The following is a 24,062-nucleotide window of genomic DNA, read 5'->3' on the forward strand; positions in this document are numbered from 1 at the left end:
CATTTAGAGAGAAACAGTGGTTAAAGGAGACTATAGGGGAACCATTCTAGTTTAACACTTTGAATGCCGGGGGGGGGCAGGGTGAGCACTTTGGACTCGCCTGTGTTTGTCTGTATATTTATATGCACACACGCACGATCCCGCTCGACGCGTAGATTATATAGGGCTTATCTGGACTCTAAAGGGTTGTAAATATTTCATTTTATTAATATTTTTTTTTGCGGGAGATGGGGGGGGGTCCGAGTGAAGACTCAAGAAATGCAGTCCCTAAGAAGACAGTGTGTAAAAATGCATTAACTTTGTATGCTCACTTGTTTTTAAAATCTTAAATTAATACGTTTTTACCTTTTTGCCAAATTTCCCTTCGAAGTCTATACAGGCAGTGAGTTTGTTTTTTTTTTGTTTTTTTTTTCCCATGGGCCAAAATCTTGGCAACGTTCTCAAAAAAAACTTTTTGTTTGTTTTTTTTTTTTTCCCAATTTTATTTTCAAGCAGAGAGGAGAGGGAGTACGACTGCACACATTCAATATTTCCTCTCTATCTTCCGGGCCAGTGAATTTTTTTTTTTTTTTTTTATTATTTTTTTTTTTTTTCAACAGTAGATAAAATTAAGAATTAAAAAAAAAAAAATCTAAAAAAAAATAGATAACTTCCATGTTTTCCTTCTGCCATAAAAAAAAAGTCTCACTAATTGCACATTCTTGATTGTGAATCGCAAACGCTTGCGAGACTCCGCCCCCTTTTGCCCCCACGGCGCGGTGGGCGGGGCTTTATGCAGTTTCCGGACTGCTCCCACTCGCCCTATACATGTCCCTTCTACTATGCTCTCTAAGTGCCAAGATATTACTGTGTGTTCCCTGAACCGTGAGACCGGAGCATTGCACATTACAAAATTAAAATCAGAAGACAAATATTAATAAAGGTTTTTAACAAAAAAAAAAAAGTGTTTCTTTGTCTTATTTAATATATTTTTTTTTATATTTTATAAATTTATACTTTAAAAAAAAAAAAAAAAAATATTATCAATGACATACCATTACCAAACTAATTTTATGACAAAGCGTGTTTTCTGCATCTTAAAAAAGAAAGTACATTGTTTTTATTAATTTGGGGCTATTTCTGGTACTATTCGTCCGCCGGGGTCCTTGCTGATAGAATACACTATGAAGAAGCCATACGTGGGAATTAAAAGCTAAAACGTGTTTCCGAGTTGAATCATCTGCTAAACTTTATACTAAACAGAAGTGTCAGAAAACATAAGCTTAATTAAGGTAAGGCGATTATTTAATGAAAGAAAAAATGTTATGTGTGCCTTGGTTTTTGGTAAAATAATATAATATGCCTATAATCAGGGGTTTAGATATTCTCAATGCCCACCTTTTACGTTTTTAGCCCAAAAGGTGCTCTCAAGCAATTTATGGGGCACCGGGTGCACCAAGGCTTTGCCAGAACCTGCAAATATGCACAAAAATATACAAAATAGGGCAGAGCACAACCTAAAATACACTGTTTTGTGTAACTACTGGTCATTATTATTCTAGCAGCAACCTAGGAAACTGAATTTGAAATGCCTTTTAGGTTGTGCACTTTAGGTTTATTCTCTGCCGACCCCTTCCACGTCCCCGTCTCCTTTCCCAAAGCTCTAAATCCTCTCTTTCCTCTTCTTGTTCTTCTTTCTTTGGCCTCTTTTCTCTGTGTCTTCTTTCTTCGTCTGCTTCTCTGTGAACCAGGCCTCCCAAAAGGGTGGAGCTTCTGGGCACACCCTCTCCCCTGATTGGAGGAATGAGGGAGTGGCTGTCTCCGTGACTCTGCCCTTTTAAATGGGAGGCCTGGCGTATGGAAAAGCGGACGATGACAGAAGAAAGAGAAGAAGCCGACCTGCAGGAAAGTGGCTGGCCAAGGTAGAAAGAGAGTTAAGGATACAATGTTACCCTTCTCATGCTGTGTAGTTTTTTTTTTATACTGCCTGTGGGAAATAATAGAATGGCTCAGTGTTAATCACCCAGTTGGACTCTGTGACAAATGAAAGTCTAAGGAGGATCGGCCTCCAAGTAAAGGGAGTTTATAGGAGCAAAATTAGTTTTTGTTAACAGCGACCTACATTACTGTATAATTTTTTTTTCTATGGTACTTTTTTATGGTTCCCTTCAAAAAGTTGCCGTCTCACCTGTTCTGCTGAACCTAAATTCTTATAACGAAGGCTAACAAAACAAACCCAAAGCCTTCCCAGAAATACTTCTAGGCTAGAGAGCCATATGTCTATCCCATGCATGTTTGAATTCCCTCACTGTATTAACCTCTACCACTGCTGCTGGGAGGCTGTTCCACTTACCTATCACCCTCTCATGTGTTAATTAAGCTACTGCATCAAGGTCAACAAGCTCTTTTTCCAATTGAGTATGGCGTTAAATTGAAAGCAACGACACACAAGGAATATACCCAGACAGATACAAAAAACTCTTTATTTTGGCGTGTGCTGTATGTTCAGCAGATACATGGCACTGTGTGTAACCGTCAAAACTCCATGTCTGGAGCCGCGGGTCGGCTCCGGCTCCGTCCCGAGCCCCTAACGGCCGCGGCACTAGGCCAAGCGGGTAGTACTGCGCGCCTATCATGTTCTGACCGTGAACAGAAGGATCAGTACAATCAGGAGGGCGACCACAAGGGCAATAATCATACACCATTGGCGGCGATCTACGGGGGGAGAGAGAGGAAACGGGGTCAGATCCGCGATCCTGCGCGACTTGTAATGAACCAGCAGATGACAGACTGATACACGCATACACACATACTAACGCGCTTGGGAGATACAGTTTAGTAAGGCACGATTATATATATATATATATAATCTCCTAGGGGCTAAATGCAGCAATGTGAAGAATAATCTGCATGTTTAACCCTTCTCTTCTTATATTTTAAGGAAGAAAAGTGTTGGCGACCCATGGGTTCCATCTGAGAAGCCACCGAACCTCAATATATATTTATATACCTAAGCATGCAAACGCCTTGCATCCACCCTGAATGCATATAAATATAATTTCATTAAACCGGATGAGTGCAAGGTGTCTGGTGGCTTCTTGGATGGAACCCGTGTGCTGCTGCCCTTTTTTTCATTAAGATATAACAAAAGACAGTGAAACGTAACGGAGCTTATACTCTTATTGCTTTTAAAATAAACGTGTATAAGCATGCTCATCGAGTAGGCGTTCAGAACGAATTCGGCGAGCTGCCCCTGCCTTGGGGCAGGCAGTCGGCAAGCTGGCACGTGGGCCACAGCAGAGGCTTCGGGGTGCCCGTTAAATATATTGTGTTTTCTGTTTCAAAACAATTCTAGTTTTTGGATAAAAAAAAAAAAATATATATATATATAGAGAGAGAGCGAGAGAGAGAGAAAAAGACTCTGTCTTAATGACCCAGTCGTATACACTCATTAGCATTGCCATAAAGAATCAGCACATTGTGGTAATTGTGCAGGGAAAGTCACCCAAAGTATAACACGGCTGACAGCTGCTTGTTTATTGCAACAAAAAGGATTTGACCCCGCTTTCTTTCAATGCTGAACTACGTTAGTGTATACAGCACTGTACTTCCCCTTTAAATGTGACTAAGACACCTCACCCCTGCAGAATATATTCTGGGATGCAATAAACCAACAATAAAAGGTGACGCACAACACTTGTGTTATATTACACAGAGACAGCTCCGGCGACAGTCATTGTTCCGAGCGCAAGCGGTAACGCTCCTCTCAGGTCTTACCGCTGGTCATGTGGGAAACCTTGGCCAGTCTGTTAAGCACCGAGTCCATTCTGGTCTTCGTGTTGTCCATCTCATGGGAGAAGTCGTCCAGCATCCTAAATGAAGAGCGAGCACAGAACACGCCATCATCTACACATGCAGGAGCGTACATTAAATCTGCACGGTGGCGCACGGAGGCCTTAATACAACAGATCACTCACACCGCCTGCTCGTCCAATTCGTCTCCGATGCGCCCGGACATATTTTTCAGGACCCGTATACTGCCTCCGACTAACTCCAGCTCCGCGTCCTGCTCCTCTATGATGAGCTGTAGAGACACACACACATGACACACGGGGGGCTACACATAAAAACATTCTCACGGGTGAAACGTTTACAGTCGGCGGGGATCCAATGCCGCGTTCCGCCGCCTAAAAAAACAGGACCCGGGATAGCGAGCGGACAGGTTTCTGGGGTCTGCGTTTAACCTAAAGGTATCATATTTACTAACAAACGTGGCCGGCCCTCTCCAGGTCCGCTATTCCCTGCAACGTTGGCCATGAATAGGAACGGACTTGGGCCTCTGCCAAGTCGATTAACTTCCTCAACGTGTCGATGCCCATAAAGCCCTATACCGTTATTTGAACAAGAAGGGACCAAAGTCCAGGCGCGGCCGTTGGCCACGTATGAAGGCCCCGTGGTCATTTGGCAAGTGCTTTCCAGGAAAATCTAAAACAAACAAAAAGTATTTTCGACTGTGACTCAACTCCCCGAGTCGTCCATGTGAGAGAGTATTTCCTGAAACGGGAGCTGCTGTCCCCCCCCCGATATCCTTATCTCGTTGTACAGCGCTGTGGATTATGATGGCGCTATATAAAACAATAAATAATGATCTCAACACCTCCGTCTACAGCATATACATTCACCTATATTCTATAAATAACATTGCGCAGAAGAACCGTGTCTCCGCGTCGGTGATGTCACGGCGAGACGCGTATACTTCAGGAAGGCCACAGAGGAATTGTCTTTTTATTTGGGGGGGGGCACAAAGGATTGGGCATTTTATATCGAAAGTGCGTGTTTCCCCCGGGGTCGCCGCAAAAAAGTAGAACAATCGCAAGATGGTCGCAACCCCCCCCCCCGGGAAAAAGGAAAATCACCGTCTTAAGTACTAATCACGCGGGGCTGATTAGCTTTATGGTCGGGTAATTCCACCGACGGCGACATCAAATGGAATTCTCCCCGCACAGAGAAACTGTCATTACTTTTCCCGTGTTTTCTGTGCTTCCTGGGCTCAAAAACATAATAATATAATCAATCCACCAAATCTACGTAAAAAAAACCAACAACATAACTTCATGAGCTTTAGAAGCCGAGGTCTATCGTTGTTTGAAGATGCTCCCCAACCTCACTCAAAGCTGATGGACGAGATCTTCTTGTAGGACCCCCTGGAACCGACCCAAACCGGTCAACCAAAAACAGAGCGTGGCTTCTCCAGATGTCGCACAAACCTGCTGCTGCGCCTGCTGATCCTCCAGATAGCGGGAGTTCCCAGAGACGATTTGGTCGTCCAGGCGGGAGAAGCGATCAGACGCGGGCTTGGAGATTCCCAGAGCCTGGGGCGGCAGGGAGAGAGAAGATGTGAAGGCACCGGACTGGCGAGATACGCAGGGATGGGGGGGGCATGGAGGACAGAAACCGAGGAGCCTTTACCTCTCTGCTCTTCTTCTCGGTGAAAGCTGCAGCTCTGGGGCTGGAGATATGATCTCTCATCTCCTAAACGGAACAGAAAAAAAATAGGCCTTTTCACCACCTCTTCTCTAAAGGAGTCGGAATCCGCCCCTGGCCGCCAATGTCTCGGTCTGTTACCCAACAACCCCCAAATCCAAAAACGCTTTCATTAATCAAGACTTGGGTAGCAACCAAAAAAATGTATTTTATTTGCCGTAACATTCCGCTCGGCTGCTCGTCTTTATCAATATGTCGCTTAATTAGAACTGGTGCAAGAATCAGGACAGATGGGAGGAACATGGTGGGAAAGCTGAAGCGTGATAATAAATGCATGGTTCGGGACCATACTTATAGAGACTAATCCTCTAATCGACGAATGTTTTCATGATTTCCATAGTGTCTGCTCCATATTATATATATATATAAAGAGAAAAAAAATCTGAATATAGTTTGATTTTATCACTTAGGTTGGTTGGCTTTCATGGAATTGGGCATTCCCCTTCTGCCATGCGGCTGATGACACGTTGTGGTCAATAAAGAAGTCCTGCTTCCTCATCACTGTGTGATACGTAGGGAGGGTCATCGGCATGAAAAGAGAAGTCAATGACTTCTTCCCCCCCAAAAAAAGTTTAAAAACCCCAAAAATAATTTTTTTAAAAAAGTTCAACAATTAAGAAAAACGCTAAAAACAAATACATATTTATGAATATATCACAAGACGTCATCAGGGGAAGTGAGATAATTTTTTTAATGTATGGCCCCTTTTCTATATTTAATCCTAATTAGTATTGTGTTTTATGCATAATCATGTTTTTTGGGAAAATATATATATTTATCATTAACACGGGCACGCTAAAAAAAGAAGGAAAATTAGGGCTGACGAAAGAGATAGCATGTGGTCTGTAAGGGTTAATTTGATATCTGATTTTTGCTCGGCTCCCTTTTGATTTTAATTATCCGAAATTAATAATTTTCGACGTGCTTTGCACACCACGTTAATGTTATTTCACCTTGACGGAGTTCCGGGTCTGTTCCACAAAACTTCTCCTCTCCTTCACCTCCAAGGCCGAGATCTTAAACTTCCGTGGATTCGATTCCACGATGCCCGAGAACCAAGTAAAGGATCAAGCAACGGGGATTGGTGGCGTTTAAGCGAAGCCTGAGTATAACCGACAATACGCGGCCGGAACAAAGGCGTTTGATGCCCTGTGCGCCATCAATATGGAAGCGATTACGTTGAGCCCCGCATCATGCATGACGCAATCAATGCCGTGTTCCAATATCCGATCGGCTGAGAGTTCCCCCTTAAGATCCAGCACCCTGCGGACGCATAAAACGAGATTCTGGTGGAAAGCGTGAAAAGTGGTCCTTAGAACCTTAAAAAAAAACGGAACTGGCCAACGAGCATCAAAATTAAACTGTTGGGTGAAAAACGTGGTTTGGGATTTTATTGCTGGACTTCCCTTTTAATGAATGAATACACGCGTCAGCGCGATACTGGTTTCTGTTACTTGCCAGGTAAAGACCAGAAATACCACCCCACCCCGCAAGGATACTGATGGTCTCCTCCAAATCCTCCAGATCCCATTCAATGCTCCTCAGGGAATTCCGAAGCTCGTTGGTCGTCCAATCAAATTCCTCCACGCTGGTCACCTGACTCTCCTGAAGCAGCTCACACCAGCGTTGGTAAAGCCCCCGGCTGGTGTTCAGTGCCTTCTGTACCTCACTGCGGGGTTGGAAAGAGCGGAAGACAAAAAGGTTTGAGGAGCGGAAGACAAAAAGGTTTGAGGAGCGGAAGACAGAAGACAGAAGGTTTGAGGAGCGGAAGACAGAAGGTTTGAGGAGCGGAAGACAGAAGGTTTGAGGATCGGAAGACAGAAGGTTTGAGGAGCGGAATGTGCGAAGTACAATAATTTCAGTGAAAAAACATTTTTGGTTGACCCGTCACACGTATCCCTGTGTTGAGCCAGACCACAGATCAACATAAGTTACTCAACAAAACTCAAGATTTAATGTAATAAAAACTTGTAATTTAACCTACGGCAGTTGATTATTTGCATCATGGATTCTTATCACCCTTTTTACAGGGTTTTTTTTTTTTTGGCTGATGGGTCTATATAACTATATCGCGCATGTAGGCAACTAAGACAGGCGGCTTCCAAATGTAGCTGAAAAAACAATAACTTAATTGGAATTGTTTTTTAGATAGAATTGCCAAAAATTCGAGAAAATCATTTATTTAATTGGATTTTTTTTTTATTTGCTAATAAATCGGGAAAACCAATAACTGAGTTGGAAAACAAAATTTATTAACTATTACCGTCATGCATAACGCATGTTCCTGAAGTGTCGCTACCTCGCATAGGTCAATCGTCAGCAGGGTCACCAGATGACCCCTTATGTAAAGCCAAGCTATACGGCTGTGATAAATGTCAGAGGTGTGAGCGATCTATTTGCCTTCAGCGTCTAAATACAAAAAGAGACTGATACTCACCTCCGGACCACCGAGAAGGGATCCTCCAGTGACATTTTGGAACGGCGTTGTTCTCTAGTCTCTTGCTTCTTTGCAGGTTACCTTACGCTCTGCATATACTCTATAGGTCTACCTGTAGTGCAGCACGCCAGCCAATCAAAATACTTTATACTTTACAGTGCAGCAATAATTCACCTATATATATATATATATATATATATATATATACTTTACCTTACCAGCCTTTCCATTTAACAGACAAATCACTCCTTTCAAATGATCTGCATTAACCCCTTTATCACCTTACATAAAGGTGCTTCCTTATATACACTAAGTTCTGTGGATAAGTTTACAACTATGTAATGCCTTTCCCTCTGCAGAGTCAGTATACTTTGTATATTACTGCTGATCACGTGCTCAGCCTTCTTTCCTCTCTATACATCCAGTCCTTAAACTCATTCTATAATCTAATATTTTCACTTGTGCAGCCTTCTCTCCCTGTTGCTTATTCTACTTCCGCCCTTTTGCTCACATACACCCACATGCTTCCGGTCCAGGAGCAATGCATCACGGGACTTGTAGTTTACCGAGGCACGCGTTTTCCAGCCCGTCCTCTTTGGAAACATTGAGTACGTCACACGTCGTTGCCCCGCCCCTGCCACTTGGCGGGAACATTGCCTGTGGTAAAAGGTAGATATTAATAAGCGCTTAAGCAGAGGCTGGAGACATTTGGTGTGTAAGAAAATTAGACATACTTATTCATATTCAGGGAAAATTATGATTTAAATGACATGTTGGCCTATTAATGTTACCGGATTTTGAAGGAAAGTAAATTAAAAAAAAGCTTTATTTATAAAAGCTGTATACAGTGACAATGAGGGTAAAGTTAGAGAAAAAGGCTAACTGCTTAGGCAGGTAATTGGTGGTGTTATGGTATCATAAAGTAAATAGATCTATATTTATATTATGATACAAAATGCATTCAAAGTGTGTCAGATTGTGGGAAATAATGTCAGATTTGGTAAATAGGAACCCTAAAAACACCTCACATGAATTCTGATGAGAAAAATGGATGTCGCCATATTAGCTCAATAGAAAAAGGAGTCTTTGGTTGAAGTTGATACCTTTTATTGGACCAGCGCAGAAACTGATGCAATGTTACATAAGGTTTTGGGACCTCAGGGGTCTTTTCTTAAGAAAAGACTAATAATTATTGTTATTGGTGAAAATGCAGTTGCTTTGCAAGTGAATGCAAGGGCATGCAAGCGCAATCCATCTAACTGGCCCATTTTCTTCAGTGCCCTGCAAAAGCAGGACAGTAGGGCAGCTAAAGCATCATTCATATATTTTCAGGGAATGCGTGTCAAAGAAGCGGAAGGCTGATAGGTTGTTGCTGTAGCAAGTGAAAAAGCGTCTTAATGGTGTGGGGCTTTCCTGTGATTAAACTTTCAGCGGAGAGACTAAAATGACAGCTCAAAGCTAAAGCAACCGAGGAATACTTTAATATTCATTAGTAAGAAAAAAAAACCCTAGGTGGAAGCTGCAGCTCTGTATCTGCCCTCCACTCGCCAATCAGTGACAGGAAAGAGCTCCCTTTGAAATAAATGGGAACACTTTCTGTATGTGAATGCTGAAGCTGGCTGGAAGTCAGTAAATCACGGGGCTGGAGATGCGCTCAGACCAACACATCTCGTGCACGGACAACTGCACGAGGAGGGGGAGGGGTAAATGCATATAGGGGATTTTGCAGAATACCCACCATGCATTTACAATGGCGACAGAAATTCTAGGGTTTGAAACAATTCCTGCTCTTGATTAATCAGTTGCCGCAAACATAATTTGTTTCCCGAGTAGCCGGTTGGAATAAGTGTCTGCAAAGCTTCATGAGTGCCGATATTAAACAGACTACAACCTAATCTCACAACTAAACTAAAATCGGTGGGCATTTTTTCAATGCTTTATTTAAATTAATCGAACTAGCAAAAGGTACGTTCTGTACATGGAGGAGCGGATACAAATATCCATAATAAATAAAGTGTCAAAAGAATAAAAAAACACATTTAATATCCCTATTATTGAAATAAATTAGCTGGTGGGGATTTTTTCTAAATGGCCACCAAGTGCCACAGAAATATGAGCTTCTCTTTCCTCTGTCTACCCACAGCAAAGAACGTTGATAGGCTTCACCTGAAAGGAAAATCCAAACTTCAATATATATCTTTAAGTGTGGTAAGTCTTAGATCTGTTAAGTATGTTTCAGTGGATAACAAGCTTTAAGACCCTTAAGGACAGGGATATTTTTTTTTCTAATTTTTTGTACCCATCTTGACCAAGGCTGTTTTAACATTTCTGTTGTCTTTGTGTTTAGCTGTAATTTTTGTCTTTCTCATTTACTGTACCCACACAAATTCTATTTTTTTTCAGGAAAAGAAGGATTTTTCTTTAGATACCATCATTTTGATCATATCATCTAATTTGCTATAAAAAAAAGATAACATATGGTGAAAAAATTTGTTTTTCTGACTTTTACTCAAAAAAGCTAATGAAAAGTAGATATAGTAGTAAATATAGAGTGTTACTAAGAAACAACACCCATAATGTAACAAATATAAGTTCAGCAACATCCCCTGAGTACAGTGATACAAACCGTGCATGGGATTGTTAGGTGGCTTGGGGTCTAAAAGGCCACATTTGGGACATGTGCGTTTCAGTTTTTCAATTTGACATCTTCTCATCCTGTACACATGTCCTATTTGGGACACCTTTGAATCCGTCCAGTTGAATTTACCCCATCAAACCACATATTTTCTAAATCTAGGCACCTATGCACTAGGTCTACCACTAGCCTTTGCCAAGTTTGTGGTAGTCATTTAATAGCAAAAAAAAATGTAATTATTAGTGAATGAATTAATTAAAAATAAACACCTAAAAATGCACAAAAAGTGCTGTTGTGCAACATCACTGCCTATGCAGTTAAAACCCCTTCTTTGCCAATGATTGTACCAAGGAACATGTCTGATTGGGTGTTCCCGAGGCAGCAGCACCTCCTGAGTGACAGAAGCAATCATTAATCACTTGTGAAGCTCTTGCCAGAAGCGGGGAGACAGAGACATGGAAGGAAATAAACGGAGAAAGCAGAGAGACGTTGACAGAGAGGGAATTACTGGGAGCCTCGGGACCTCTGCGTGCCATTGTAGCACCCCCCTGATGAGTGCCCCCCCCTGACAGCCCTCCTAAAAGACAGAATCCCCCCTATGCATTCGCAAGAGGGACATCATAAAAATTTAAACGGACCACACAGCTGTTATATGCGATGGCTCTAGTGTCCTCGAAAAATGTATTGTGTAATAGTTCCATAAAGTGACTGTAGTGTCCAGACGGAGTTGGGTTGTTCACTCAGTATCGTTCCTGGAATGACAGTAAAAATTAAATGAATAATGTTAAGCAAAGTGAGATCATGCAATACCTATTTATATAGCGTAAGGAGTCTCATGCATCCATTAGGTGTGTCTTTAAAATTTTATGTTGTGTAGGCGACTCAAAAATTGCTAGGTATCCTTCTGGTATTCGTCCGTGCCCTAGAAATGTAGTTAATACCAAAAGAATGGCTGCACGGGAGTCCTGGGAGACAATGGCTACCTCTGTACCCAGGAGTCGGCTAGTATAAAATATCAAGAGACTTAAAGGGATACCCCATTCAAAAAGAATGCATGAAAAAGTGCTCTGCGAGTAACCCTAACCCTCTGTGAGCACTTTAATATGCATTCTTCCAAAACCTGAGGTGGAAGCTGCAACCCTGCTGCTGCAGTTGCCCTCCTCCTCCATGGTCCGACTATTAATGTCAATGATTGCCTGCTTGATTAGCTGACTGCTGGTGAGTATATCACAATCATGGAGATTTGTGCGGGCCTAATTCGTCTCCTGCAAGGCATTTAGCTGGGGAGGGGTCTGGAAAGGGGGAAATGCATATGGGGGGGATTCTGCAGAACCCCCCCCCAGGCATTTGCAAAAGCAACAACACAACATTTAAAGGGAGCACACAGCTGACATATCCGTTAAAGTGTGTATGATGGTTGGTGCGTACATTTTATGATCCTTGAGTAGTGAAATTGGTTAAAGTTTAGATTGTAAGCTCTTGAGCGTGTATAAAGTACCAGAAGGCTAGATGGCAGCTTACAGGCAGCGTTCCCATCTCCCGATGTGTCTGCGTTATACCTGGGAACTCTCCGGGTCGACACTCGAATTCTCCGGGTCGCGAGGTTCTGATACGCCCTACTCCCAGCCCAATTCCCCCTGACGTCAGCGGGAACCCCCACCAATGTTAGTGGGACCGGCCACTGACGTCAGGGGGTAGTACTGGCCACGTCCGGCAAGGTCTGGGTAGCCAGCTCCCAAAGGTTCCCAGGCATGGTCGTTGTGTATTGATCTATATGTATTAATGTATATTTATTATGTGTGTTACCTGCCCCATTTAAATTGGCGCTTACTAAATAAAAGGTAATACTAATAATACTAATAATAATAAAGCGTGTGAGAGTTCTGAGCCGGTTGTGTTGAGAAGGAACAGGAAAAGCCCATATAAAGAGTTTTGGGGAGAGAACAGCTGAAAGCAGAGCATGTGAATACACGGGCGCCGCGAGGCCGATACCTTCCCTTTCTGTCACCATGTGGTGTTCAGTGGTTTCCTAGCATACGGCTCAAGCGCAGAGCTAAGCTATTGTCCTAACCCCGGGGAGGGAATGTTTAATGAAGTCTGTCCACAGACGCTCTCGCTTCCGCCACAGAACAGAGCGAGAGGCGCGCAGGAAGCAGGCAGGGATTCTCATATTACTAATCGCTTGCGATGATTGATGCTTTCCCCACTCGGTAGCTGCACACGGCCTGCGCCCCGTGTACCAGCAATACACCTTCTGGAATAAAACACACCATCTGCCCGCAGATCGGCCCCATTCGGCCCCTTTCTAGTTGCCCTTTTTCCTGCTGTAAAGACCTAAATCAGTCGTCGGTCTCGTTTTAGATTCACAATGTTTAAATCCCTCACTTTGTGAAGTCACAAGCGCTGTAATTCTCCTCTGCAGAAGGTTTTCTTGTAACTCCTATTTATTTTATATTGCAGGCAACAATTAGTAAGACGGGAATCATTTTATGGGACGCACCTTGTTGCAGAGCCGTAGGTCAACCCGTACAACCCTTTATGATTTGAAAAAAAAACTAATAATAATAAAAATAATAATAATAGTAAGATCGGGTCCCTTTCAAAAATAGGAAATGAAGCCCGTCATGATTTGGTTACTGTCACTAAGTTCCGCGAGGAAGCTAAACTCTCGAGTGCTTCCAGATATTGGGAAAGCGTATTTCGCAACGCGTTTTATTTTTAGCAAATAATTACAGATCGTTATCACAGAGCATTCCTCGCCGAGCCGACACAAAGCCGAGAGAGCTCGACATTACAGACGCCGTCTGCCTGCGCTGTTACGCAATACGTGCGGGAAGAAGGAAACGCTTCGCTTAGAGACAGAGCCCTCCAGACCCTCAACACCGGGATCTGCCTCTGTTCCGTACAAATATCCCACAGAACTCTGTCTCCAGCGGTCACATTCCACAGACGCCTGGGGCGAGAGTCAGCACACAGTCCCCACCCTCCGCCATGACCCTCCGCCATGAAGCACAGAGACCCCCTCCTCCCACGTTTACAGCATTACACATATACCAGACCCCCGCCACGAGTGCACGCAAACCCCCGCAATACTATCAACATGTCATGGACATGAAAATACAAACACACACGCTTCAAACCAAGAGAAACATAAATTCCGGAAGCCTTTTTTTGGGGGAAATTTATATATTATAGGGATTCTTTGGACACATTGTCATAAACACATAGGATGAACAGTATCTCCCCCCCCCCCCTGTCATGGGACGCCAGCGGCACTCGCTGCACATTACACGTCTTGGTTTATTGTTTATCTTTTCTCTCTCTTTTATCTTATTTTCTCTCTTGTCACCATACGTGTGGCCTCCGTGACACAGGTTTGGTTGTATTTTCCGTGTATAATCCGTGTTACGAGTTTAATGTAAATATTTAGCGATTTAAGCTGTCCTGGTCAGGCTTTTTATGTTTATTGCCATCAACGGTCCCAAAAACCCAGCTTCTGTCACGATTATCAGCTGTCCCGGCAAACGTCCCGTTTATTGGGACTCGCGTGAGCGGAGAGGAAGTGGGGGCGTTCCACAAACCCACGGCAAGGTCTTCCACATACTTAGCCCCTGGCTGTAAAATTGCAGGAGCCGCGTCTTCCTGTCTCCAGGGTTCTGGCCAGCACCGGATTCAGCGTAAACAGAACGGTGTCACTAGCGTCACCATTACTTGTGCTCAAGAGATGTGCGAAGCCCCAAGTGTGTTGGTCGGGAATTATAAAACATACATGTAAGCATTGGTGGTTCAGTGGTAGAATTCTCGCCTGCCACGCGGGAGGCCCGGGTTCGATTCCCGGCCAATGCACATAAGTTTTTGTTTTATTTAAAATAAGATAAAATAACAATAACAGCCTCCCAGCAGATGTGGTAGAGGGTAATACAGCGAGGGAATTTAAACATGTATGGAGCAGGCATACGTCTCCTGAATCTAAAACGAGACCAACGACTGATTAAGGTCCGAGTCTTTACAGCAGGAGAAACGGGCGACCGATCAGATTTGTTATCTTACATCTGTGTAAATAAAAATAACAGGCTGCAAAACACACAAAAGCCGACGTACCTCCCTGATACGTGATCTCACGCGTTAAGAGGACGCCTGCGAGTTGGGAGTTCGTATAGTTATTATTACCAGTATTATTTATCGATACGGTGCTGTCTATGTAATATATCAGCGCTGCGGAATAGTAACAGGCTCGTGAGGTTACCGTGGCCTTTCTCTATTAGTAATTTCCACGGCTGGGCCCCAGTTAAAAGCCCTTGATGTATTTCCGAGCTTCAGAGGTTTACACAGGGACAGAAGCGTGGGAGGCTGCAGCCGGAATAAGATGTTTCCGCCTCTGCCGCCTTTCCTTCCTGACACCCACGCAATGCTTTATCAGCAGGGGGGGGGGGAATCTCCCAGCGGGGGAGGGGAGCTTGGGGGAGGGGGGAGATTACATAGCACTTAACCTCTCAGGTAGAGACAGTCTGGGTGAGGGGTGCGGGGCGAGTAACATCTGGCAGGAAAAGGCTGTACGTGGAGCACACAATCAACATTCCTGACCTTTTTTTTTTTTTTGTAAAGCCTTTGTGTTTAAGAATAGTAACAGGTTTGTGCGCGTATAAAACGGGATCATTTACATTACATTTCTTTATAAAGCGCCGGCAGATTCCGCAGCGCTGTTACAGTCAGAAGAACAATTTAGAAACACAAATACATACAATAACACATACAATAACACATACACTAACACATACAATAACACATACAATAACACATACAATAACACATACAATAACACATACAATAACACACTGGTGCAAAGGAGAACAGGGCCCTCAGTATAAAGCGTTTACTCAAACTCTCACGATTCATTAAAAATTCACATTTGTAATTTTTCAGTTAATCTGGTGCAATTATAATACTAAGTAAATAAAGGAATAAATAGAGAAGAAGAAGAAATAAAGGATAATAATAATAGGAATAAATAAAGGATAATAATAGGAATAAATAAAGGATATTAATAATAATAGGAATAAATAAAGGATAATAAGAACAATAATAATAAGAAATAAAGGATAAAAATAATAGGAAGAAATAAAGGATAATAGGAAGAAATAAAGGATAATAGGAAGAAATAAAGGATAATAAGAGGAAAAAATAAAGGATATTAATAATAATAGGAATAAATAAAGAATAATAAAAATAATAACAATAACAGGAATAAATAAAGGATGATAATAACAATAATAGGAATAAATAAAGGATAATTATAATAAGGAGTAAAAAGATTATATTCTGAAACAAGTTCAGGTGAAACCAATACAGTATTACAGAATAGGGAGCTACTAAACCAGACTATTATTATTTATTGGGTTATATAGCGCCATCATAGTCTGCAGCGCTGTACTACCAGCCTGCCAATCTACTGCCAAAAAAATAGCATTTAAGTGCAGCTCCCAACCGCTAGTCTTCAGAATGCGTTGATCCCTTTACTGAGTGACAAAAATACAGCTTTCTGCACGGTGTTCTTTTTGATATATTGACATTTATTGCAAATATTTCATGTCTAACTGTACCGGGGTATTCAGGGGCAGGTACCGGGGTATTCAGGGGCAGGTACCGGGGTATTCAGGAGCAGGTACCGGGGTATTCAGGGGCAGGTACCGGGGTATTCAGGAGCAGGTACCGGGGTATTCAGGGGCAGGTACCGGGGTATTCAGGGGGCAGGTACCGGGGTATTCAGGGGCAGGTACCGGGGTATTCAGGGGCAGGTACCGGGGTATTCAGGGGCAGGTACCGGGCTATTCAGGGGCAGGTACCGGGGTATTCAGGAGCAGGTACCGGGGTATGCAGGGGCAGGTACCGGGGTAGGCAGGGGCAGATACCATCCCAGGGGATTTTGTAGGTGAAAAATAGTTAATCCTCACCCAGTGGACCTGGCTTTGCTCTTGCCGCCCCACCATGGTGCCAATTACAGGGGCAGCTATGGGGGGGGCTCGTTCTCCCCAAATTGTGTTCAGCCAGTAGATGACAAATACGGTCCAGGTTCCCATTCTATGAAACGCGCTCTATAAAGTGATACAGTGATGGTGACGCTGTGTCTGGAAGCACCGGCGATCCGGCCGTCTCTCGACACCCCAGACCGGGCGCGTTCTGTGTGTTGTGTCTCACTGATGAGCCACGGGGGGCCACCGGCCCTTACAATTGACTTTCACATTTAAAGGTCCTTTTCCCCTCGGACAAAACATTACATTTTGTAGTAGGTTAAACTAAAGGTGGGTCATTTCATGTTTTAATCACAACGAAAAACTTGAAACGTTTTCAGTTTCTATGGCAACAAAGTATCAGAGCCTTTTTTCCCATGACAATTAAATGTTCCCGGCCAAAATGCTGAATGAGGCAACATTTAGTTACAAGGTGGAACGGCACCTTTAAAAGCCAACACCTAATGGCGCTCTAATGTTGTATCCGTCTCTTTCACACAGCTTACCCTGCAGTTTCTCTTTTGTCTCCCGCTCACTCCACCTCTACACACATCGCCCACTTACCCTCCCTGCCCCCATCTGTCACATTCTCTCTCTTATTGCACATCAAGGTGTCACAATCGCCCCCCCACTCTGACTCTAACACCATCTGCCCCACTGTCAGATATTTCTACCTCCCGTCTGGTGACATACGCTGTCACTGGGGAGTCTCACCTTTTGTATAAAGAACAATTTTCGCACCAAAATGCAAAAGTGGAGCAGTCACCCTAGCGACCAGAGACATGTTATGCACTTCATACATGACCCGACTCAGTCTAACATAGCCTTCCCCTCTGTCTTACACACTCACCCTTACAGCGTCTATATGTCTGTCTTGCACACTCACCCCTGCGGCGTCTGCATCTGTGTTACACACTCACCCTACAGCGTCTGTATCTGTTACACACTCACCCTACAGCGTCTGTATCTGTTACACACTCACCCTACAGCGTCTGTATCTGTTACACACTCACCCTTACAGCATCTGTATGTCTGTCTTGCACACTCACCCCTGCAGCATTTGCATCTGTGTTACACACTCACCCTACAGCGTCTGTATCTGTGTTACACACTCACCCTACAGTGTCTGTATCTGTGTTGCACACTCACCCTACAGCGTCTGTATCTGTGTTGCACACTCACCCCTAGTGTGTTTACCTGTGCATTGCACACTCGCTGACACTACCCTTACCAGGTCCACCTGGCATGAACGGTGTGAGTACGCTGTAGCCGAGTGCGGTCATTTTTCCCGTAACACATTTCATTTTACATATTGCTGCCCACCTCACATAGCGCCGCCCTGCAGTATGGGGGATGTATAGACTCGATTAATGGGACACCGGCCGTTATATTCACTTCCATGCATAAGATAGCTGAGAGCTGCCTTTAAATGCGTGTCTCTCCCTGTCAATGCGTGAAGGGGTAAATCAGAGCCCCCCAGCTGTCATGTATGCAGTAGAACACATTCCCTGCGCAGTAGTGCGCATGCATGAATACTCACCGCCATCTCTGGCTCATGTAACATTTCCAGGGGGTCTCATGAGACCCTCGCTCGTGCATACACAGAGAGTACCCACATTGCTTACTAGGCATGTCTAACTACAAAGTATTGTTAATTTAACCCTTTGCCTAGTCTATTGTCAGTAGAGTTACAACAGCATGGCAAAAGCTGCTATTACCCCTGTAGCAGTTTACCCCTGCCCTCTGCCCCACACCTGTCTGGCCGCACTAAGGTAATGTTTCTTTATATAGCCTTTTACCCCGAACCCAACCCCCAATCCCAAATTCCTTAAATGAACCTGTTTACCCCCCCTGCCAGCGCTGTCTGCCCTGTGCATGCCCGCTCCCCCTCCTCCTGTGCCTGCCCTCCCATATTTGGGCACAGGAAGCCTCTGGGCACTCCCCGCCTGCGTGTTTCCCAGCGCCCGCCCCCTGATGTCACGGCTTGCCTAATATAGTAAAGGAATCCGCAAGAGGGGGGGCAGTGACGTCACGCGGGCCGTGTGGACGCACAGATAATTAACCCTTTGCTCCCAGGAACACCATAGAGCCTGCTTTTTAGCTGTCAGGCCCACATAACGTTACACACTGCGTGAGAAACACATTGTAAGGCCTTATCCATCACCGAGTGTGCAGCGGGGGTATGCCCCATATGATTATTACCGCCTTTTTAATTTTATCCCCCCCCCGCGTGTCCTTCCAGTTCGTTTCTTCCTTGTATATTATACGTGCTTTTGCCACATACATTTACATGTTAAAACTCTTTCCCCCCCGGTTTTCAGAGCGGCCAATCACGGATTAAAGTCCAGTGCTTGTCACCCTCTGCCCTGCATTATATCCCGTATTTTGTCACTAGGGCTAAACTTAGCACTTTGTTTTGGTTGCCGCTGTCCCGAGTTTCTATTACAGTCCCGGCTGGGGTCATATAACCCGTTTGTTGAATAATTAAGCTGAGGCAGCTAGCTGCGTGTTTATTGTAGGTATGATGCTGCCCCTTTAAATAGTTCCCGTCGTGCCGCCGTTGTCCCCGCCTCCTAGTGAGTAAGAAGTATAAATAGCTTCTCTTTCACGCCTCTCGCCTGTATGCGCTTGTGATAGGAGAGTGATTGAGGTCGCGCTGAGGAAGCTGAGACCCCCGAGTTCTAAACGTTCCAGCCGACGACCCGATTTCCGTCCTGCAGCATGGAGGTCCAGTACTTATCGCACCAGGAGGCTGTGCATCGCGAAGCCCAGAGGATCGCCTCTCTGTCTGCCTGGAAGCTGTTGCGCTCCCGGAGCCAGCGCGGGGGCATGAGGCTGCACCGTTCCCTGCAGCTTGCCCTGGTAATGCGAAGCGCCCGGGAGCTGCTGATCAGCTCGGCCCCTGAGCCCAAAGCGGCACCCCCGCCAGCAGCAGCGGCGGCCGCAAGAGAGAGCCGCAAAAGGAGGTCCTGCGGATCCCAGGTGGCAGAGCTGGTGCCCTACAAGCGGGCATGTCTGTGGCAGGAGACCCCTCAACCGCAGCTCCAGGAGGGAGCCTTCCCTGGCCTGGCGCAGGTGCTGCAGAAGCTGCTGATGTCTTCGCAGGTGGTGGGAAGGTGCCGGGCTCTGGGTACCGGGCACATCCCGGGGGTGAACACAAGAGCGGTGGAGGCTTTCTGAGAGCGGAGGGCAGGATCGTTTTCCTGAAAGGGGGAGCTCTGTACCCCCAGGAGTCACCGATGGGACTTCTTCATGTGGTTTAATTCCACCTACGAGGCTGCCGGGCCGCCTGGCTATGAGGGGGCTCCCAGGGGCCCATCTCTAACCGAAAGGAGCGCTTCCTGTAGCGGAGTGGCAGAAACGCTGATACCAAGCCGTGGACGCCACGCTTCGGGGTCCTCACCCACCGTAAAGACACTTAATCTTCTGGGTGAGCTCCATGGAGGGAGCTGGAAGAGAATAGGTTAACAAGCAACCGCAACAAAGTAACCAAGCCGGTTCATTCCGGAACAAGCCAGTGACTCAGGGGAGTCCGGGCACAGTATCTACTGACTGAGTCACAGCCGAGAGTTCGCGGGGTGGGCATCCCGCACTTTTTTAAGCTATCAACCCCCCTTCCTGGACTGGACTGAACTGAACGTGATGTGGGGGGCTGCTGGCGGACCCCCATACTGATTATGTCTGGGACACTGTGGGGGAGGGGCCGCTGTTGTAACGCAGCAACTCTTTCATCCTCAGCCAGCACCTCTAGGCAGTGAGAGTGGGGTTCTTGACGAACTGTATATAGAACTTACGAATACAATAACTTGCTTATTCCATCTCTGGCACTGATGGGGTTAACTGGGTATTTACTGCTCAGGCCGTTTAAACGCCGGTGAGGCGGTTCGTTGATTATCCGAACGGATTCGGTACCCCCGCTGTTTTCGGGGGTCTGTCGGCGGGATGTTCGTGTTATGAGCTCATGTGTCTTTCTGTTATAATAAAGGAATTATTGTGACGTTTGCCTCCGGTGTGTTTATGGGATGTTCTGCTAAAGCAGTCGGGCAGATGCTTCATTAATGCGCGTTATAAGGTATTCGCTGCGAGGCTGCAGCTCTCCGCTGAATGGGGAAGTCGGCGCAGCTGCTCATTAGCGCGGGGATAATGCGGATCAGCAGGAATTAGTGACTCATGACCGGAAGTCTGGCTCATTCATTTACAGCGTGTGGGGGTAAAACCGGAGCAGGCTGCTTCCTGGGGAAATCCTGCTTACGGGGGAGTATGGGGCATGTAATAGAGCAGTGATGGGTACGGGGGCAGTTGTAGGGGGCATGTAATAGAGCGGTGATGGGTAGAGGGTAGTTCAAGGGGTTGTGTAAGAGAGCAGTGATGGGTACAGGGCAGTTATAGGGGGTAGGGGGCATGTAATAGAGCTGTAATGGGTAGAGGGTAGTTATAGGGGTAGGGGGCATGTAACAGCAGTGATGGATATGGGCAGTTATAGGGGGCATGTAATAGAGCTGTGATGGGTACAGGGTAGTTTTAGGGGTTGTGTAATAGAGCTGTGATAGGTACAGGGCAGTTATAGGGGGTAGGGGGCATGTAATAGAGCTGTGATGGGTACAGGGTAGTTATAGGGGTAGGGGGCATGTAACAGCAGTGATGGGTACAGGGTAGTTTTAGGGGTTGTGTAATAGAGCAGTGATGGGTACAGGGCAGTTATAGGGGCATGTAATAGAGATGTGATGGGTACAGGGTAGTTTTAGGGGTTGTGTAATAGAGCTGTGATGGGTACAGGGTAGTTTTAGGGGGTAGAGGGCATGTAATAGAGCAGTGATAGGTGGAGACGGTAGGGATTAGCTCTAACACATGTCGGGGTACAGTGGCCCAAAGTATAGGCGCCACATTTGAGCCGCTCATTTCCTACAAAATGCAGGCCGTTCCCATTCATAGAGCGCATTTTGGAGCCTCCGGCCCCGTCTTTACGTTACGTTCTTTAAAGCCATGCTTCTCCGTGTTCCATGTTTATCATTCTTATTAGAAACATAGAAAGTGACGGCAGATAAGAACCCTTCGGCCCGTCCGGTCAGTTATTATTATTATTAATGGTTACGTTATATATTTATATATATATATATATATATTTACACTACAGATATAGTGGGATTTGAGGGTCCGGCCTGCAAGCTTCCCCTCTAGCCTTAAAGCCCTTTCATACAAAGTTCCTGGCATGAACGGCGGGCTAATGGGGGCTCCTGAGCTTCCATTCCAAGAGTTAATGTTATATTTTATTATTAAAACCCTCTTCCTCCATGCGTAGCGAGCCTCATGTGAAGCAGTATGCTTTAGATAACGGGGGCTGCCCTGCCCTGCCCTGTGGATGGCACATAGCAACGGTTACTGTAAGAAAATGATAGCAGGAACTCTCCATGGTTTGGTCGCCGTAGTGAGAGTTGCTAGAAGAGCTAAATGGGCCCTGCATAATGTATAATTCAATGGGTGGATGAAGCCCACTGATTTTCCTCTGCATTATACAGGGCCGGCCAAGCTGTTATTGCGGCAGAATCTCACCGGGTTTGGACCTTTTTGTTGTAAAGCGAGGCCGGTGATTGTGTTGCGTAATGCAGCGTGACCGCATCGGAGAACGGCGGGGAGCATCCTGTGCGTCATACCTAGCGATAGCGTGTCACAGTTGTGGGTCAGCTATTGTTCGTGATGCGTTGTGACTCAAACTTTCTGTCTGAGGTCATTCTTTCAGCGTCTTTGTGGCTCGGGCTTTATTCACCGGGTTTATCGCAGAGATTCCCGCATTGCGACCCCCGTCCGATGCGCACTTTATCCGCCAGACACGGATTCCCCTGTCTCTCTCTGTCACACCTTATATTCTCAAGCCCCGGAAATACTTTGTATTCAGTAAAACACTTTTTGTCTTTAATCCCACACTATGTACCAGTGACAGCTGCAGGGGGGGCCCTTCTTCAGTTGTGACCCTAAAACCCCCCTAAATGTCCTCATCATTTAGGTGATGATTCCCTTTCTGCTAGTGATGTGTGACTGCCCCCTGGTGGTGTCTTGCTGCATCCTCCTTTAACGTGGATGAAGAAGCTGCGGGTCTCTGATTGGATGTCTGTTTTCTATTCATGTGTTATGTAGAACCCCCCATTCCTTATACAAACCAGCCACAGTGGGCTTTATTCACTAAAGGCAGAGTTGTGGTTTTAGCCCCCTCTCTTCACTATTCATCACGAAGGGCCAACACTGTCAGGTTTCTCCAATGTAAAATGACCCTGTATAAAGCATAATTCAATGGGTGAGGAGCCGCTAGAGAACTCTCCCTGATTTCACTATACATTATACAGGGCCAGCCAAGCTCTTCCTGCAACAGAGGCTCATTGATGTTGAACTTTTATAATGAATATTAAAGCAAGAAAATCACAACTACCCTGGCAATGCTAATAGTGAAAGCGAGGCTGTCAAAAGTACTGGGGCCAGCCAATCAGAGGTGCCAGTCTCCTTACTCTCTCATTGACTCCTAATTGGCTGGAAACACAATCTAACATTCTATATACAGAGAGGAGCACAAGGACAGCAGGAGGTGCATAAGGCAGGACAATGTGCCACAGACGGATAAGGTGTGCTTACGGGAGGTTCTTAGGGCAGGGTGATGGGTGGGACATGGGCAGATCAGTAGGTGGGGTAATGGGATGGGTGTGGGGCTGGCATCTGGGATGGGTGTAGGGTAATAGGGATGGGCGCGGGGCAGGTGGGAAGGGTGTGGGGTAATGGGATGGGCGTAGGCTGATGGGATGGGTGTGGGATAATGGGATCGGTGTGGGGCGGGAAGCTGGGATGGGCGTGGGGCAATGGCATGGGGCGGGTAGGTGGGATGGGCGTGGGGTAATGGGAAGGGCGTGGGGCGGGTAGGTGGGATGGGCGTGGGGTAATGGGATGGGCGTGGGGTAATGGGATGGGCATGGGGCGGGAAGGTGGGATGGGCGTGGGGTAATGGGATGGGCGTGGGGTAATGGGATGGGCGTGGGGCGGGTAGGTGGGATGGGCGTGGGGTAATGGGATGGGCATGGATCCCAGTAAAGACTTAAAGCCTGGGGCCCCACGATTCCTGATGGCGGCCCTGTCTGGCAGATTTTGTTTGTATTAGAAGTTGTTGAGGTTTATAGAATGAGGGAATCTCCCGCTTTAATGGATAAAATTACATTTTTTAAAAAATATCATAAAATGCCCCTCTTAGGAGGGCCTGTAACAGCAGGTCTTCTAGATTGTAAGCTCCATGGATCAGAGCCCTCCTCACCTATATTTTCTGTAGGTCCAAAATGTTACGTAATGCACTGTTTAGCCATTGTACAGCGCCGGGGCATACGGCAGAGCTATGTGAATCAATAAAAACAATTCTTTGGAGACCGACTGCTAACCCTCCGACCAAACACACTAATCTTCACGCTCGCACTCACACTCGCACTCG

General features: G+C 45.6%; 3 protein-coding genes across 3 annotated transcripts in view; 2 read left to right on the forward strand and 1 right to left on the reverse strand.

Moving 5' to 3' along the window:
* WDR83OS (WD repeat domain 83 opposite strand) overlaps positions 1-24,062 on the forward strand; it is a 123,356-nt gene that overhangs the window by 48,816 nt on the left and 50,478 nt on the right. The gene's annotated exons all lie outside the window — the stretch shown is intronic.
* On the reverse strand, positions 2,482-8,137 carry STX10 (syntaxin 10). The gene is made up of 8 exons (XM_053464946.1): positions 7,961-8,137; positions 7,022-7,192; positions 6,477-6,570; positions 5,449-5,511; positions 5,247-5,351; positions 3,957-4,063; positions 3,757-3,851; positions 2,482-2,694 (listed from the first exon to the last, which is right to left on the reverse strand). The coding sequence occupies exons 1-8, from the start codon at positions 7,993-7,995 to the stop codon at positions 2,612-2,614; spliced, it is 753 nt and encodes a 250-aa protein (XP_053320921.1). The 5' UTR covers positions 7,996-8,137; the 3' UTR covers positions 2,482-2,611.
* On the forward strand, positions 19,249-20,600 carry IER2 (immediate early response 2). Its single transcript, XM_053464947.1, has one exon. It carries the CDS (start codon positions 19,325-19,327, stop codon positions 19,781-19,783), a length of 459 nt encoding a protein of 152 aa, XP_053320922.1. The 5' UTR covers positions 19,249-19,324; the 3' UTR covers positions 19,784-20,600.

Source organism: Spea bombifrons, chromosome 4, assembly GCF_027358695.1.
Source record: "Spea bombifrons isolate aSpeBom1 chromosome 4, aSpeBom1.2.pri, whole genome shotgun sequence".
In the NCBI taxonomy this organism is placed as follows: domain Eukaryota; kingdom Metazoa; phylum Chordata; class Amphibia; order Anura; family Pelobatidae; genus Spea; species Spea bombifrons.

What these genes read in the sequence shown, in the direction of transcription:
- STX10 (XM_053464946.1), bottom strand. Translation starts at nt 7,995, where the DNA reads ATGTCACTGGAGGATCCCTTCTCGGTGGTCCGGAG. An exon ending in GATTTGGAGGAGACCATCAG is followed by an intron (nt 6,571 to 7,021) that starts TATCCTTGCGGG and finishes TTGGTTCTCGGG; the next exon opens with CATCGTGGAATCGAATCCAC. An exon ending in CCGAGAAGAAGAGCAGAGAG is followed by an intron (nt 5,352 to 5,448) that starts GTAAAGGCTCCT and finishes CTGCCGCCCCAG; the next exon opens with GCTCTGGGAATCTCCAAGCC.
- IER2 (XM_053464947.1), top strand. Translation starts at nt 19,325, where the DNA reads ATGGAGGTCCAGTACTTATCGCACCAGGAGGCTGTGCATCGCGAAGCC.